Source organism: Haemaphysalis longicornis, unplaced genomic scaffold, assembly GCF_048455015.1.
Source record: "Haemaphysalis longicornis isolate Haplotype H1 unplaced genomic scaffold, Haemaphysalis longicornis Haplotype H1 scaffold_5, whole genome shotgun sequence".
Taxonomy (NCBI): domain Eukaryota; kingdom Metazoa; phylum Arthropoda; class Arachnida; order Ixodida; family Ixodidae; genus Haemaphysalis; species Haemaphysalis longicornis.
Genome location: NW_027526385.1, coordinates 343,187 through 361,231, shown reverse-complemented (window position 1 = coordinate 361,231; position 18,045 = coordinate 343,187). Strand labels below are relative to the sequence as shown.

Genomic DNA, 18,045 nt, shown 5'->3' with positions numbered 1-18,045 from the left:
CGAAGGCTTCTCCCATTGACTTCCATCCGCTCCTGTCCTGCGCTGTTCGAGTCCATTTTTTGCTTCCGAACTTTCGTATTTCGTCCCTCCATCGAGTTACCGGCCTTCCCCTCCTTCTGGTCCCGTCTCTCGGTAGCCACTCAGTTACCCTGGTGGTCCACCGGTTGTCATTTCGTCTCATTACATGGCCTGCCCAAGTCCATTTCTTCTTATTTTGAATTATGATATCTTCTACTCGAGCGTGTTCCCTGATCCAGGAGGCTTCGTTTCCTGTCCCTAAGTGTTACTCCTATCATTATTCGTTCCATGGCTCGTTGAGCCGACCTAAGTTTTCTTTCCAATTGTTTAGTAAGGCGCCAAGTTTCTGCCCCATATGTCAACACCGGTAGTACGCATTGGTTGTATACTATTCTTTTTAGTGATAGAGGTAGCTTAATTTTGAATATTTGGGGGTGCTTGCCGAATGCACCCCGTCCCATTCCTATCTGGGCCAGATTTCTTTCTCGTGGTTAGGGTCAGCACTGACAACCTGTCCAAGATGGATATAATCTTCTACTTCTTCTAGTATTTCGGTACCTAGGCGGAAGAGAGTGCTTCCAGCATGTTTATTTAGCATTACTTTAGACGTATTCATGTTTATCTTTAATCCGATGGCCCAGCTTTCTGACTAGGTCTTGAAGCATTTTTTACAGGTGTTCTGCAGTCTCACTGAACAAGACTATGTCGTCCGCAAACCTCAAATGGCTCAAGAATTCTCCGTTTGCCCGTAATCCCACCTCTTCCCAGTTAAGCTTCCTAAATATATTTTCCAGACATGCTGTGAACAATTTTGGTGCTCCCTTTCTGATCGTAAACTTTTCGCTTTTCGTGTGGAGGATTTTCCTGCCCGTACACCCCTTATATATGTCGTCTAGGAGTCTTATGTAAGTCTCCTCGATTCCCTGGTCTTTTAATGCTTCCAGCACTGCTGCGGTGTCTAGCGAATCGAACGCTTTTTCATAGTCTATGAATGCCATGTGAAGGGGTTTATTATACTCCGCTGATTTTTCAATTGCTTCATTGATGACATGGATGTGATCTGTCGTCCTTTTCTAAAGCCGGCTTGTTCCCTCGGTTGTTGGAAATCTAGGCTGTCGCTTATGCGGTTAACTATTACCTTGGTAAACAACCAACACACCACCAAGAGGAGGCTGATCTCCCTTCTTGTGGATAAGAACCCCCCCCCCGTAGGTGCGCTGCGCCACTGCTAATGGTGCTTTACATTACCTGCTTGTAGGGAGGCGGCGGCAGCAAAGAGACGAGTGCATTGAACCTTCGGGTCGGGTTATAACTATGCGAACTGACCCCTTCTTCTGGCGGCTTTTCTGTTTTAATCCGGTATTCAAATCCATCCACGCTCTTTCTCCGTATTTTTCCACGAACAAGCGCCCTCCCGTTCCCCAACGGCGTGTCGAGGGAAAACATGAAGTACAATAGCTAATGGTGTCTTACTTTAACTGCCAGTGGCGAGGTTACGGTAGCGCAGACACAGGAGGCGGCAGCAAAGAGACGATAATTGCCTGGTGGGGTCATTCTCCCCGCGCGAGAAAGCGGCAGAGGGGCGCGCAGCTCCAAGTCAGTCTGGTCGGAAAAGGGGATTGACTCGTCACGCCGTGGCGGGGGAAGCAAGGCTTGAGAGTGAGTGGAGGAGACAAACTAGAAACGACTGCTATTGATCCTTGAGGAGTGCTACCGAGGCTGAAAGGCGACGCCGAGCTTTTTCTGTCTTATCAGTAATGCTTGTCAGTAAGTGACGGCGGCAAGCGAGGTACACCAGCTTTTGATGGGTGAAACTGAAGAGAAACCGGCGAGCAGGATTTCGTATTTGTGTTGCACCGGAAGGGGCGACGGAGCGGACAATGTTACCATGCACCAGAAGCCGAGGCGGCAGACAGACGACCATTCTTGCGATGGATGACCATAGCTCTCGAAAGTACGGAGAATTCGGCGCGTCATCGTAAAAGCCACGTGGAAGACCTTAGGTTAACGCACCCACCGGCATGTGTGGTGGTTTGGCGGCAAGATAAGCCGCCAAACGATGCCGCGCCGCCATGCAGAAGCGCCAACAACAGTTGTTCTGTGCCACCCGTTTCTCCCCTCTATTCCACGTCTTTGTCGAAACCGCAGGAGCGTTCTGTGTACATTATAGGTGTGCAGTCCTCACGTTCGTGCACGGCGTGTTAGCTCTCTGAAATGGGGAGGAACAGAGTGTTTCTATGTAAAACGCGTATGGCGGCACTTTAGCTCAACGCATCCAGCGGCATGCGTATTGTGGCGGCGGAAGGGCTCGCACGTGGGCCAGGTCCTTTAGCTTTAAAGAATAGCGCGAAAATAGCGCGAACGATGCCGCGGCGGCGTTGAACATCCTGTAAGGTGCTGCAGTGTGTCCCCCCCTTCCTCACCTATTTCCTGCGTTTTTTTCTAACCGGCAAGGGCATTGAGCGTAAGTTTGTTGTGGGTATGCAGTCTTGCAGTGCGCCCAAGGCGTGTCCCTCTTTTGAGGGTGGTGCAGCAGAGAGGGGACCTGTCACTTTTCCGATGGGACAGCATTGTTTGCGGAGACTTTCTGACGTTGGAAACCACGAAACGATGGGCAGATTAAAAGGCCCTGCGGCGGGTCACAAGGTGTTTAAATAAGCAAGTTCAGCTTGTGCGAAGCTGCACTAGTCCTTCGCACAGGAGGCACGACGGCGACCGGCCCTACTACCGGACCGGCAGACTGCGCTCGCTACGGTATGTACCGTCCTTTACAATTATTATCAGTTCGGTAGGCCTGTTTAGTCTTCCTTTTTTGGACATAGACCATCAGTCACTTATACACGCTACGCTACAAATTCACTAGGCCCGTTGGCGCAGTTTGTGAGCAAAATAGTCGTCATTTTCCATTTAGGCGTTGGAAAGGACGTTCTTATGAATTTATCCACATGTTGCCCTTAATTCTTGAGACGCGACAGCCTGTTCTGATCTTATGTTCTACTTCCTCCAATCAGCATGTAACGGCTTTGGCAGTACTTTTAGACCGAGTTTACTACATAAAGATCGGTGAGATACTGTAGGCTTTTAGAAGCAAGATGCATCCGCGCTAATACCTTGATGGACGTGAACGGAGAACGAAAAGAAGTTATGATATAAAGTTCTCATTAAAGAGCATTGCTGGTACCCGGTAAGAAAGTCGAACGTTATTTAGCTAGGTCATGAATTTTACTTGATGTTTGTTTTTATTTCTTTTGACGATTTGATATTTACGCTTGATGTAGAAAAAGAAGACTGTTTCCTTTTGATCGTAAATCTTGATCGTAATCTTCTTGCACATGAACTGGAATTCTATGCTATTCGAGGTATGGCTTTCAGCCTTATTACATTATAATTTAGTCATCGTTCCCAGTTTGTGACAATAATACAATTGCAAGTCGGATATTCAGGAAACATGTTCTGGTGTTCCCCAGGGCAGTATTCTAGGACTGCTCTTATTTCATATTTATATTAATGACATTGTGCAGATAGACCCGTCAGTGAAGTTCGTAATTTACGCCGACGACACGAGTTTGTTTATCGCAGAAGAGGCTAGCGAGAGATTACTCCAACGAGGTAATGAGGTCGTTGAAAAATTAGCCGTATGGGCTTGTTGCAGTGGGTTCAAGAATAACACTGAAAAATCTAAGGCAGTTATTTTTGGTGCAAAAGGTGAATATGTCAATAAAAACCAATATTTAGTTTTAAATGCGTGTCCTGTAGAGATTGTAGCCAGCTTTAAAAATCTTAGGAGTAGTTTGGGAACACATGCTTTGGGAATTGCACGTTGACCAAGTTGTCAACAAACTGTCGAGAGTAACGAGATTGCTTTACAAAAATAGTGACCTATTGCGGACGAATACAAAGCTACTCATTTATTATTGGCTGTTCCTGTCGTACTTAAACTGTTGTTTTCTTGTTTGGGGCCCAACAACGGTTACAAATATTCCTACAATATCTAGGTGCAAAATAAAGCTGTTCGATTTATACCCAACGTTGCAGCAGACAAGCCAACTAGATCTTTGTTCAAATAGTTTGGTTTAGTCAACACGAACAATTACTATAATTACCGTTTATGGAAGGCGTGGGTTGCTGAAAGAATAAGGGAAACGTTTTCTATTTGTACTATGTCCAACCTAACCGTTAAAGAGCATTCCTACAACACGAGACGACCTGATTATTAGACTCTCCGTCCCACTAGAACAAATTATGACGACCACTTGATGCAAAACATTGTCCCGAAACTTTGGATGAGCAGTGGAAATCGACTTACATTCAAAGATGGGCTTGATTTGTATGTATAGCGTAGTGTTTGAGCGCCATTGTCGCTAATGTAGCGTTTGTTTTTAACTTTACCACCTTTCTTATTTTTTTCCGTTTCCATTGTTTGCGAGTTGTACATCTCCCATGCAAGTGTTGTATAGGTGTTTGTAGCATGCAAATTTTGGTTTTTCTCTGATGTGAATAGCTTTGCTTGAATTATTTATGATTTCACTGTTGTACGCCATTTTCTTTTCTCCGAGTGGGAGAACTTTAACAGTTTGGTTTGTCACCGAAGCATCCCGTGATTTTCTCACATATGTGTTTTTATGTTAATGTTTTTAATACGTTTTCTCATGTGGTATTACAACTATGTAGCTGCTGACCTCGTAATCGGGCGGGGGGAGGGGAGCAATGTCAAGCTACGAATGTTTCTATTTGCAAACATTAAATAACGTTTCTATGTCGACGTCTATGACAGCCACCACTTGGGGGGTCTCGGGGCCTTTGGGCTGTCTTTCAGATTTTTTTAAATAGGCCATAAAATATCCCGAACCCGAATTACCGAATTAAAAATACTTCCTAGCTCTCATATTATAACAGCCACATGCTGCTCGACATTTCCTAATACAAATGCAATTTAAGTTCCCATTATTCAAATTGATATAGCCCTCGGATTACGGATCACCGCTTTTCTATACAATAAAATATTTGGCCTCTATATTTTCTTTCGTACTGGTCACAAACTGTTCAAAACAGAAAAAGAAACAGGACAGAGGTCTATCAACGCTGAGTTTTGTTCAGCTCGATCCATGTTGCACTGTTAGTGCAACAAAACCAAACGAACTGGGGCATTGATCATGCCGACGTGTGTTAGGTGTGGGCAGCGTCAACTAACGGCTCTTTTATTTGATCCCAGCCCTCACGCAATGCCCGGCTCCCAAAGAAAGATCAGTGGTTTCTTTCTACCAGCTCCAAAGCGTGCATGCCTTGGAAGCAGAGATTGTCAAGGTATAATAATGCACAGATTTTTGTATATAATCACGAGTTCTGTTTGTGTGAATGCCTCCGTTCAACAATTCTCTTTGCTTCTACGCTTTTCTCTGTCGCTACCAGATATTTCTTCTGAAAGACCCGGCCTACAGTGTCATCGCGCAGAGCAAGGCACAGGCCATGATGGTAATAATTGATATTTCATTGATACATTTTTGCATTTTAAAAGTGGCATTTTGAGACAGTTAAGGACGGTGCGAATTTTGCAGAAATTGGTCCATCCCGTACCGACAACACGAACGCCGTTGTTGCACAACCATTACCTGACGACAGCGCCCGTCCTCCGGACCTGTCACCACTGTCGACTGATTGCTCAGCGGGTAAGTAGTTTCAGTATATCCAAATTAAGGTCATGCCTATCAGTTATGCCAATAATACTTTTTTGTTAGACATAGGCTAGGGAAAATAGTGTAAACTTGATTTAAAAACCGAATAGGAACAGAAGAAGCAATGAATGCCTTTTATTTCATTTGTACAAGCCCAAACATCGCGGCCTGCTAGCCGGACGGAAGAAGCAACCAGCTCGGACGAAATGAGCAATCTGCAATCGCTCGCCTTCAAGAATTCGAGAGAGAGTTCAAGCGAGGACGAGTCAGCGCTGAACGACCATCCGTCACTTCCGGCAAAAAACTACAGGTTCCCAAAAAACAAAGGAGGTAGATCATGTCAACGTGGCTGGTTTGAGCGATTTTCTTGGCTGTCCTACCAAAGCAAGAGCGACTTAGTCTTTTGTCAAGAGTGCCGTCGACATTTCAAGAAAAAAGGGGACAACACTAGAAATGTGGAGCGAGCTTTTGTTAAGACTGGTTTTAACAACTGGAAAAAGGCTATCGAAAGGTTCAAATCGCACGAAAAGAGCCAATTTCACGTTGACTCCGTGAGCCTAAACTTGTCATACCAGAGAGGCATTCCTGTTTTGAGTCTCCTTTCGCAGCAATGCAACAAACATCAGGAGGATGCCAGGGCAGTACTTCGCGTCATAGTTAGTTATGTGCGCTATCTCTGCCGCACAGGGCAAGCTCTTAGAGGACAAGGTAAACTGGATGGAAATTTTCTCGATTTGCTTCATGAGAGATCAGAGGATGTCCCGGTCCTTAAGACGTGGATGGCTAAGAGGGACAAATGGGTGAGCGGGGACGTGCAGAATGAGCTTATAGAAATTATGGCGCATACCGTACAGCGAGAGATTGTGGAGGACGTGAAATCCAGCCCGTTCTACGGTATCATCGCTGATGGAACAACGGATGTGAATGGTGACGAGCAGTTCACCTTTTGCGTGCGGTGGGTGCAGAGCAAGACCCTTGAGCTTCGGGAAGAGTATATTGGCATGTACAACGCGCCCGACAGCAGAGCTGAAACTCTATACTCTGCCATCAAGGACATGCTTTTGCGCCTGGGCCTAGACTTTCACTGCGTCCGTGGCCACTGCTTTGATGGGGCGGCAAATATGTCCGGTCGTTTTTCGGGTGTACAAAAAAGAATTAGCGATTGCGAACCGCGTTCTTTGTATGTCCACTGCAGTAATCACTGTTTAGATCTTGTACTGCAGGAGGCTAGCAGGAGCTGCGACATAATTGGAGACGCTCTTAGCACTGTTAAAGATATTTCCAACGTAATCCTCGACTCCAAAAAGCGCAAAAGTGCTTACGCCAACATAGTAGTTTCTACAGGGGGCGAAGTAGATTTGGAGAACGGTTCCAGGCCAAACAATTTACTGCCGCTTTGCCCTACGCGATGGACCGTTAGAGTTAAGTCCATGCAAAGGTTTCTTGACAACTACGCTAGGGTACAGGAGACGCTCAAGGAGCTTTTGGAGACACCAGGTTCAGTGACAGATGGCAGCAAGGCCATTTTCAGGGGTTACTACACCCTTTTGCAGAAATTTGAAACGTTGTTAGGGATCAACATTTCCATAGCTTTTTTCGGCCCTTGTGAAGAATTGGCAAGGGCTTTCCAGAGCTCAACATGTCGAGCGGCGGGTGCAAAAGAGGCTGCAGAGGCTCTCCGCGAGGCGATCTCTCGGCTGCGCTCTGATGCCGCGTTTGAGGAGCTGTGGCAGCACACGAGCACAACTGCAGCACGCCTATGCCTGAAAGAGCCTCGAGTGTCCAGGCCGGCAAAACCGCCTAGGCGGTACGAGGCGACTGACAGGCCTGTTCAGCCAGTTACACTCGACGTTAAAGCAGCACTGCGCAAGGAGTATTTCGCTGCTGCCGATCGGATTATGAATGAAACGCAACGGCGTTTTGAGCAGCCGGGCATGTTACAGCTCGTAAAACTGGAAGGCATTTTAGCCAGCGCTGCAAGGGGAACTCAGTTCACAGCTGATGGGCTAAAGGCGTCTTTGGGAGTGCATGCAGTAGATTTTGACCTGTGCAGACTCTCGGCGCAGTTTCTGCTTCTACCAACTCTTCTACACGATGCCGATTCCACCCCATCCCTGGGCATTTTGAAGATGCTGCAAAGCAAACCGGAAAACATTCGCGAGCTAATGGACCAGGTCGTGCGGTATGTTCAGCTTTTGCTGTCCATACCTGCATCGGTCGCTTCTGGGGAGCGCTCTTTTAGTGCTCTGCGCCGAGTAAAAACTTATTTGCGCAACCGAATGACCCAGAAGAGGTTGTCGCATCTTCTGATTTTGAACATTCATAAGGAAAGAACGGCGGCCCTCAGGTTAGAGGACATCATCAAAGAATTTGTGAGCAGAACAGCGGAGCGAGTAGCAACCTTTGGTCCCGTCTAGCTGTCCGAAATGCCTGCTGCTTTTGTGCATTTTTGACATTCATGTACAGTCATGGTCACATGAAGTGCGAACACAAAATTATGAACAAGAACACGCAAAATTGAAAAATGCTGTTCTTGGAGGTCCAAAAATGGCGCACTGTTGGTATATTTTGAAAGCCACATTTTCCATCTTTGTTATTGTTATTAGGCCACACATCAATGTGACTTGCATGGAGAGAAATCGCGCTATTTATGTGTTCTGGTTTATATTATCCTGGTCGCGTTTCATTTGTCCGTGACTATACATACATGTATTATAGCGTGCTTGTTCGTATTGTTGCATTTCCATTATTTTTATGTCATGTTTTTATATGCGTCAATATACAAATAGAAACAGACCTAACTTTACAGGATGGCATCAAAGAACTTTGGAGATAGCAGCAACCTTTGGTTCCACCTAAGCCCCTATAGCAATAACACCACTGACTGATAAGTGTGATGCTTGTGTGCAATATTTCCAATTGTATGTATGTATTATAGCGTGGCTGTTTGTACTGTGGTATTGCAATTTTTGTATTTGTATTACGCTTGTTTTCTGCGCCATTGTATAAACGTACCAAACATTCTGTTGCTTAAATAATATGTCAAATGCGAATAAATATGTGGTCACTGAAAATTCACTCTATTTTCTGCTTAATAGTACGCGGCCTATCTTGACTAAGATGGCCACTCGCAACACATTCTCTTTCTTCCCCCTTCCCCATCCCGTTTATTTTTTATTCAATGAACGTATAATAAGCACAATTTAAAGTTAAGAATAACCAGTGGGTAAAAAAAGATTTTTGCACGTGGTTAATAGAAAAGAAGTCGATTTTTTTTTCTTTCTAGCGAAACTCTGATTTTAATCGCGTAAAAATTTCGAAGTACATAAAAAAATAAAAAAATTGCTTCAGCCCCCCCACTGAAAATATAGTTCCGGCGTCACTGCAAGCAGCGTGGGCCCTGGAGAAGGGCGACAACGTTGAAGCAGCTGTTAAGGCGCTCTGCGAGCCGTTCTCCAGCAAGCTGGATATCAGAACGGAGCCGAGTAACCCGGGTGCGATTTCCGCTCCAACTGGGTGGGGAACCTTCAACCGGTGGCGACGAATAAGGTGCTGGTGCGCTTGTTTGCACCGTTCGGAGTCATCCAGAGTGTTCGCATCCTCCAAGATAGGCACTGCGCTTTCATTAACTACACGGACAAATCTTCGGCTGCCAGGGCCTTGGAGGAGCTGCAGGGACAGTCTCTGTGGGGTGCATCCCTCGTGATCCGCTTTCCGGATAGCAAGCTTTTTTGAGCCCCAAATTATGCTAACGCTATGGAAACGTTTCTCTTTCACAATTTCGGAATAAATTTCTACCGTAGGAAAAAGCTTTCTCTGTCGTGGTTTTATTCGCCAGACTAACTGCATGGTATTACACCCGAAAGTGACCTGCGGTAGTTGCAAGTTAACGCACTCTGAGAGAGAGAGGGAGAGAGAGAAACTTTCATTTGAGCCCAATCCCAAACGCACTCGGAAGAATTCATCTGAGGCAGCCGGCGGTATTTCCTCACAAGCTGTTAAATCTCCCGCTGGCCATCCACCAGTCCTCGTCATCATCATGCAGATTTCCCGTGTCATTAAATATGCCATCCCCGCTAAGGGCAACCATGGCCCAGGTCTGCCTTGCGTCGTTCTTCCGCTACATTTTGGTGCCTTAAGACCCGGGAGAACACCGCACGCTACGAAGGAGACCACCGACGTCCCCTCCTCCTTGAGGTTCGCGGAATCCCTCTCCTTTGACTGCTGTTTACGCTGCTCAGCCCCGCCCTCAGCCGCAGCATGGCTGGCCCTGACCGCCTAGTGACGACCGACCGAATGCGTGCGATTGATAAGCTGCGGCGGCAGCAGCGTATACCCTTCGCGGCGCTGGTACCCGACTGCTCAAGGCAGCGACGGTTCTTCTGGACGCCGCCTCGCCGCATCTGCATGAATTTCAAGAGGCCATTGACCAGCTGGAGAGCAAGTACACCGCGTTTCATGAGGTTGATCAGAAAATCATCGATCTTCTTGAGAGTGATGAAGTTGAATGGGACTACTTCGAAGCCTTGACGTACCAAGGAAAGATACGTCATACCATAAACCGCCTGCGCTCTACCTTGAAGTCTCCGAAGGCTGTCGGCCTGAGACATAAAATTGACGTCACTTTCACAAATCCAGATGACCCTCCTCAACGCAGCTCACGCACAGCGACCTCGGCAGTTGTCTTGCCGAAGCTACAAGTTTCTGCTTTTGACAGTGAGCCACGTGCGTCCACGTGGATTGGGGTCCCTGTGGAGACGACGGCCGACAGTCACCGGAACCGTCCCGATGTCGTCAACGTGAGCACTGCGAACCGTTTGGAGCTCTACTTGCCGGCGCACGAGACAGATTACGCCCATGAAGGGAAGCCAACGGAACAAAGACAGATGCGACCGCTTTGCGCCCACCATGACATCCGCAACCTCGACTCAGGCTAGCGTGAGGCCAGAAGCTCCTCTCGAGAACTACTGCTCTATGATGGCGGTGCAAGAACCCGTTCCGTCCAACGCTACGCGCGACGCAGAGAAGGGCTGCCTACCTCGGACTGAACAAGATGAGACGATCAAATTTGTCTGGTAACGTACGTCCCGCAAGGCTTTGTGCAGGACCAAGCCGTCGTTTCAGCGCAGTATTCTTTATACCAAAAGGCTGAAGACGGGGCTAAACCCAAGCACATGAGTCGACCTAGAGCCGAGATAACGTCCAGCGTCCCAACGAGAGTTATTTGTAAAGAACGAGAGGCTACGCCAGCCATAGACAATGACGTCTCGGCGGCTTCCGTGCAAATGGAAGACAAAAAAACATGAGGTCAAGTACTGGAAAGAAAAGATAGAGCCTCTTCCGTTTGTGTTTGAGTACATCTTCGTTCCCGACTTCATGAAGGGCAGAACAAACGTTGCAGCAGCGGGCAAGGTCGCACCTATCCAGGAGTCTGAGCCGTTCCATCCGCCTGAAGGTCTAGAAGCGCAATCACCCTCGCTCATCGCTTCGGCTCCGTGTGAAGAAATTGAAAAGCCGGACATCAAGCACGAAAATAAATTCGGCGGAATCGCAAACCATTGAAAGGCGAATCCGAGGCAGGCGCAAGAGCTGTTGGGGAACACCGCCCCGCTCAGAGGCTACCGCAACAGCGAAAATCTGATTAATTCCCGAAACCCCTCCCACTACACTTTCTACCGACGACCTACTGGATTTGAAACATTTCAGCGAGCTGGACGCATAGTTTTGGCGCCGTCCGCTTCGGCTTGGCGACGCCAGGCTCCGCTGAAAGTTGTACGACGGCGGATGCACCGTTGGAAACGCAGGAGGGGACAGCGCTTCCTGACAGCTTTACGCGGATTGAAGTGCGCGAAACGAAACCCAACCATTTAGGATTGTGGACTTGTACATCCTCGAAGCAATTGTCTCGCGGGTGGAGGGAGCTATATATGATTAGGCGCTTTGAGCAGATGAAGAATTCGGTGACCTTTGGGCACCGCCATGATCGTATCGGCCTGCGATGTAGTTCTGAACTATGCCTCTCCGGGGGGAAAGGTGTTGGTTTGGATGCATCGAAGGTGGTGTTCTTGCTCTTTTGTGAGGTTTTTGTGTGGAGGAGGGTACATTGTTCGCTGCAGGCGGTAGTGCTGCGTGATTTCTGTGTATGACAAAAGGGGACAGACACGCCACTGCTCGCCGATGTCCTGACTAGCCCGGTGTGTCAAATCTCGGGCATGCTGGTGGGCAGCTTCGTTGCCGGGGACGTCGGCATGGGCGGGAGCCCAAATAATCCTTACACGGTGTTGTGGCGGATGCTGCAGTAGAATTTGTGTGGCGCAGGGTGAGAGGAAGCCGCTCGAGAATGTTCTGCATGCTTGTTGGCAATCTGTAATGATGATCTCTGCAGGGGTTTGAGCAATTGCTAGGGCTATAACCAACACCTTTCCCCACCCAACTAGAGCCCACATTCTGGCCCCCACCCTCTACTCCTCGGAATGCCGCTTCTGTGAGGCTCCGGGCACGCTTTACCACATTGTGTGGGGCTGCGAGAAGAACCCCAACCTACATCCCCTGCCCTTCCCCTCCCCTGAGCACTGGGAGAGAGCACTGACCAGCTCGGACCCTGATGACCAGCTTTGGCTGGTGAAGAGGGCTCAAGAAGCCGGACGGTCTCAAGGGGTCCTGGAATAAGGACTCTTCCCCAAGGCGAACTGCTTTATAGGGACGTTTATTCCTCCTCCTCCTCCTCCTCTCCGGGGGGACGGTCTTGCGCAGCAGAGAAGTCCGGGCTTCTTGTGTTGCCTCCCCGCATGCGACCAGTAACCAAGCCAGAAATCTCCGTTTACCTTACCAGTAATTTGATCCCGTGCGTCATCCGAGTCCGAGTCCTAGGCCTCCATCTACAGTCTAACGGCCACGCTACGCATATAGTTCACCTTCTCGAAACCCAAATCACGCAAATGATCCGTCGCATCTCCAACAGACGTGCCGGCCTCAAGGAAGCAGACACCCTCCGCATAGTTCAGTCCCTACTCATCAGCCGCCTTGCCTACCATGTCCCCTCAACACTGCCTTACGGGCGGAAATCAAAGCTGCCTTGGGACTTCCCCCCTACACAATTCTACACAACGTCTCCTTCAATTGGGTGTCCACAACACGATAGAGGAAATTATTGAGGCACAACGAGCTGGTCAGCTTATCCGCCTTAGCACCACCCGCACCGGTCGTCACGTGCTCGCCCGCCTGGGATACCCCGAGCCGTCGTTACCTCTCCCACCAAGCCCTGTGGCTCTTGCCCCTGTCCTTCGTGCACGTTTACAAGTTGCCCCGCTCCCCAAGAACATGCCCGCGGAAACCAACCACGGCCGACGCTGCGCCCGAGCCGAAGCGCTAGCCCGCCAGTACGGCCATGACCCACATGTGATTTACCCCGACGCAGCCAGTTACCCAGCCAACCCCAACGCTAAAGTGGCAGTGGTCTCTACAGCTGCTGGCAATGCGCAAAGAACTTGCTCTGTACGCACCGATTCCATCAAGGTGGCCACCGACGGAATCACCACCGCCCGACCCGCGGAAGCTGACGACGACGATACCTTTGCAATTATAACAGACTCGCAAGCCGCCTGCTGGGCATATTCTTTTGGAATCCTCTCCATCCAAGCAAACAATTCATTCTTCGACACTCCGATCCATCCAAGCTTCCCTTCATTCGTATCGTCTGGACCCCTGGCCATGCCTCTCTTCCTGTAAATGAGCACGCACACGCGCTCGACCGAAAAATGACCCACCGGGCGTCAGAGGAAGCGGACAGACAGATCCAGGGTGGCTCCAAGACATCAGCTTCCATCATCCCATCTGTAAGGTCCACTTATAAGATTAGCGCCCAGGCGCCCGAGCTGCGCGTGAGAACCCGCCGCTCTGTCTGGTGGCCCAGCACTATAGACTCTACGCTGCAGCCGTCGCCAATTCGTCACGGAGTGCACGGGAGACGGATTGTCTGGCCCACCGCATACCACAAGGATAATCCCCCATTGAGAGAGCAGACAGCGCTGCCGGATTCCGGGATCGTCTGCTTGATGCGCGGAGGTGGTGGGATTACCGGGGTCGGGACGAGCGCTGCACGAGTCTCAATTGTTAACGCGCCCTGATCAGCATGACGCACTGTCGCCGTCTTTCTCTTTCACCCCGCGGGGTCGCCCGCACCTGCTCGTCTGCGAGCGTGCCGCTGACCCAAAGGTGGCGGCGCCTCGTGGCGTGCTGAGTGACAGCTGTCTACGTGAATTTGGGCACTCCTTTCCGCGTGTACGAACGCTACAGGGGCGTTCCCGAGAGAGGGTGATCTCGAGGTTTTATAAGGCCGAACTTGGCCGTTTCAAATCCTTCTTGTCTGAGCGCTGAGCTGGCAGTTCCCGGCGGGACAAGGAGCAGTGATTTCCCTACACCCCCCCTAGGGGGTGTGTAGATCCCCCCTAGTTTTTCTGGACACCCCCCCTTGAATCCCCAAATTTCACTCTTGTCAGTCCTTGTATGGACCTTTTTCAGTATCGATCTGCGCATGCGCGGGCTGCCCGTCTGCTATTCTTGGCAGTAGCCTCGGGCAAAATAAACAAAAGTGCGCCCCCCGAGCTTGCTGTTAGCGTTGCACGTATTTATTTCCTTTTTTTCGACAGCTCCTTTTTTGCGACAACATTGTTTCAAGAACTCAAATTTCGTCACTGGCCTTGGTAACGAAATCGAAAATGTCCTTATACGTTGAAAAATGGCGAGAAATTAAAAAAAAAACTGAATACGGACCTTTCATGGTAGTAAAAAATGAATTTCTCTAAATTTGTTTTTTTTAGATTGAATAGAAAGCACCGCCTCTCAGGTATGTATATATATATATATATATATATATATATATATATATATATATATATATATATATATATATATATATATATATATATATATATATATATATATATATATATATATATATATAGATATATATATATATATATATATATATATACATATATATATATATATATATATATATATTATAATGGGGTTTATTAGCAGACGGCTAGAGCGTGGTAACGGGGGCTGGTTGTACCAGAGGCCAAGCTAGCTCGGGAGTCCACGCGCAGGTCTCTCAGCAAGATCGTTCTCGATGGGGCTGCTCCGATGACTGAGCCTTGCACATACACCCAGTTGGGGGATTGACGCCACCTGACAGTCAGCCTCGGTCTCAGTTGAGCACACACCCCTTTGGCCACACTGGCGCGCCTGCTAACGGCCACTATCTCTGTTACAATATATATATATATATAGAAAATGAAAAACGCGCGTCACGGGGATGAGCGTGTGGTTAACAGACGTCTATTATTTAACTAGTGGGATAAAAAAACAGCTTATCTAGTTAATGAACCCCCCCCCCCCCAGAGCCATTGAGACACACCCCCTTGATTCGATGCCTGGGGAAACCCCTGACAAGGAGTCTCGACCGTTAAAGCTAGGTTGGGATTTGTGAGCCCCCTAGTCGAGGTTAAGATCGCGTCGGAGGTTTAGGGTGCAGCGCCGTACCGGGCAACTAGACGGATCTTGCGGCGAGACAGAGTCTCGGCCGTGGTTTCTCGAGCGGTTTGTGTACGCTCCGAGAAAAGGAGAGTTAGACGAAGTTGAGGAGCTCGAGTGATTTGTGCGCACTCGGAGCTAGCGGCTAGCTGCAGGTTGAAGTTTTTCTTTTTGTTACTCATGTACCCAGTTATCTTACTGTAAATAGCTGTATATAAACTTCCGTTTCACTTAATCAACCCCAACGCCTCGAGTTCGTCAGTTCGACCGCCATCTCCAAGAACTTCAGCACGATCGCCGTGCCATATATGCCTCCTGCCAAATCAACCGGAGCCCGGGCGATTGGGTTCCTGATCGACACCAGACATCGGGGAAACGATCTTTACTCCCTCCCACGAACCTCTCAACTATACATTCACACTCGCCTACTACTGCACACAAAGAAAAACACTACCTCCACCCCGACGCCGCGTCATGGCGGCAGCTCCAGACACACGCGTTCCCAAACTTACACCACAAACACCTCTTCTTCCCCACCCAATACGCTAGCAACTTCCTGGCTTGCCAGAGCCCCACTCCCACCATCTACCACCCTGTATGGGAGTGTCCGCGTCCACCAGGCGGGCTCACCCCTATACCCATCCCCACCATCTCCTCTTGGGAGGCTGCTCTGTCCAGCACTGCCCCGCAAGACCAGCAACGGCTGATCGAGCGGGCCCGCCGGATAGCGTCTGCCATTGGAGTCCTGGACTGAGGACCCCACTCATAGAGACTGCTCTTCGGCTAACAAATGTTCAATAAATGTTTTCACCATCACCCACCCAAACCAAGCACGCGTTTCCTGCAGGTTCGAGACACCGGAAATGGAACAGTTCCCTTTCCATCGTACTGCGACCATCGCGACTTTCTTCGGAGTCTGTTGGGAGTTGAGAAGCGAAAATAGACATATAAAAGGAGATTAAACGAGCACTGGCAAGTCTAGATAGGTGCCTCAGCGTGGCGAAGTCGGAAACTTGTCAGGAGTGGAGCAACAGCTCGTGTTTCTGCAAGGAGCCCGAGGATCCACTCAAGCTTTTAAATGGACGGCGGGACTCAGTTCGCGCATCGTTCGAAAAGAAACGTCAGAAAGAACCACGACGGAATTCGGCTGAGACTCAGTAACGGTGCCACCTGGAGAAGTCAGCGACTATACTCAGGAACAAGTTCAGAACGGCACCAGCTCATGTACGGTATCACTCCGCCTAAGCGACGGCCACTTTCTCTCCATACTCACTTTTTTCCTCATTGCCGTCTCTAAGAACGCATGCATGCGCACTGATTTGGCATCGCATAGCTTACTGTACTTCAATTGCGCACAAAAGTAACGAAGACTGGAGAGAGACGACACGAGACAGAGCGCACTACTTTCAACAAACTTTATTAAGAAGAAGTCACAAATTTATAGTGCGCAATCTCTCTCATACACACTCATACAAAAAACAAGGAACAAACTTCTGGAACGTGCCACGGTTTCACGACAAACCGTTGTCTTGCCCAAGGAAGTGCATCTCCTTTTCCGTAAGTGCGAGCACGGGAGTGCTTACACAGCAGTCCCCTGCACGTGCAATTTCATTGGCCTCAATGATCTCGCGGGTCGTTTGGTTCCTGTTCAGCGCTATAATATAACAACTTATCAAACATGAAGGTACATTTGCAATCCCGACAGTGGATTGCCAAATGGCCTGAGTTGGCATTTTTTACATTGTTGGCATGTTCGCGTAGCCGATCATTTACACACCTCCCCGTCTACCCTGCGTAAATCTTTTTGCAGTCTAACGGAATAACATACACTACACACGTAGCGCAGTCAATTGACAAACCTACCCCTGTGCTTGACTTCACAAGGTGGTTTTTTGTCTTTACAGTAGCTCTTTTTGCACAAGTATCCAAGCTTCAGAGGAGCGGAAAACACGACATTGACATTAGTTGTGGCTCTAATCTCTTTTAACCGATGCGATAACCCATATGCTTGTATGCAATGACTGCATACGTTTGTTTTTGCTGTTCGTTTACACAGTCCCGCTCGCGCAGACCCTTCTTTGATTCTTTGAGCACATCATGCGAAACAGCCGTCAAAATGTGCTCGGGAAAGCCTGCTCCCCCAAGGCGGTCAACCTGCATGGTTAGGCTTTCGTTCATTTTGTGAACACATGATTTTTCAAGGCTATTAATGAAGCACAGTTTGGCTACGCCCCGCTTCACCACTTTCGAATTCGCCCCCGAAGAATAGGGAAGTAAAGGTTTTCCAGCACGAGGCTCATACTGCCAGCAGGTACTGCTCGCGAGGAAATGAAGCTTTAAATCTAGGCACTTAATTGTGCTGTTGTCCATAAGTTCGTGTGTCACACAAAGTGGTTCCATACTTTGGTTAAAAGCATTTAGTACGCACGCGGTAGTACGGCGCGCGCGCTAGGTACTGCACTCTGCCATCCTGCAGGGCAACAAGATAATCATGGACATAGCGGAAGATCTTCACTATATCCAAGCTTTGCTGCAAGGGCTCCAACCGCCTATTCATGTCGGCCAAACACACACGCACTTATGGGCAACAGATTTAAAGCTTCATTTCCTCGCGAGCAGTACGTGCTAGCAGCACATCTCGTGCTGGAAAACCTTTACTTCCCTATTCTTCGGGGGCGAATTCGACAGTGGTGAAGCGGGGCGTAGCCAAACTGTGCTTCATTAATAGCCTTGAAAAATCATGTGTCCACAAAATGAACGAAAGCCTAACCATGCAGGTTGACCGCCTTGGGGGAGCAGGCTTTCCCGAGCACATTTT

General features: G+C 48.7%; 1 protein-coding gene and 1 long non-coding RNA gene across 3 annotated transcripts; both read left to right on the top strand.

Moving 5' to 3' along the window:
• Positions 1-1,229: 1,229 nt before the first annotated feature.
• On the top strand, positions 1,230-6,342 carry LOC144137754 (uncharacterized). 2 transcript variants are annotated; one of them, XR_013315728.1, is made up of 5 exons: positions 1,230-2,772; positions 5,231-5,322; positions 5,428-5,490; positions 5,574-5,684; positions 5,844-6,342. It is a non-coding gene; the product is annotated as an uncharacterized LOC144137754 (long non-coding RNA). The 2 variants fall into 2 exon arrangements; XR_013315727.1 differs by lacking the exon at positions 1,230-2,772 and having other exon boundaries at positions 2,852-5,322.
• A 19-nt stretch (positions 6,343-6,361) lies between these two features.
• Positions 6,362-8,768, top strand: LOC144137753 (zinc finger MYM-type protein 1-like). The gene has a single exon (XM_077669695.1). It carries the CDS (start codon positions 6,470-6,472, stop codon positions 8,105-8,107), a length of 1,638 nt encoding a protein of 545 aa, XP_077525821.1. The 5' UTR covers positions 6,362-6,469; the 3' UTR covers positions 8,108-8,768.
• The last annotated feature ends 9,277 nt before the right edge of the window (positions 8,769-18,045 follow it).

Coding starts and splice junctions, on each gene's coding strand:
- LOC144137753 (XM_077669695.1), top strand. CDS start 6,470: ATGGCTAAGAGGGACAAATGGGTGAGCGGGGACGTGCAGAATGAGCTT.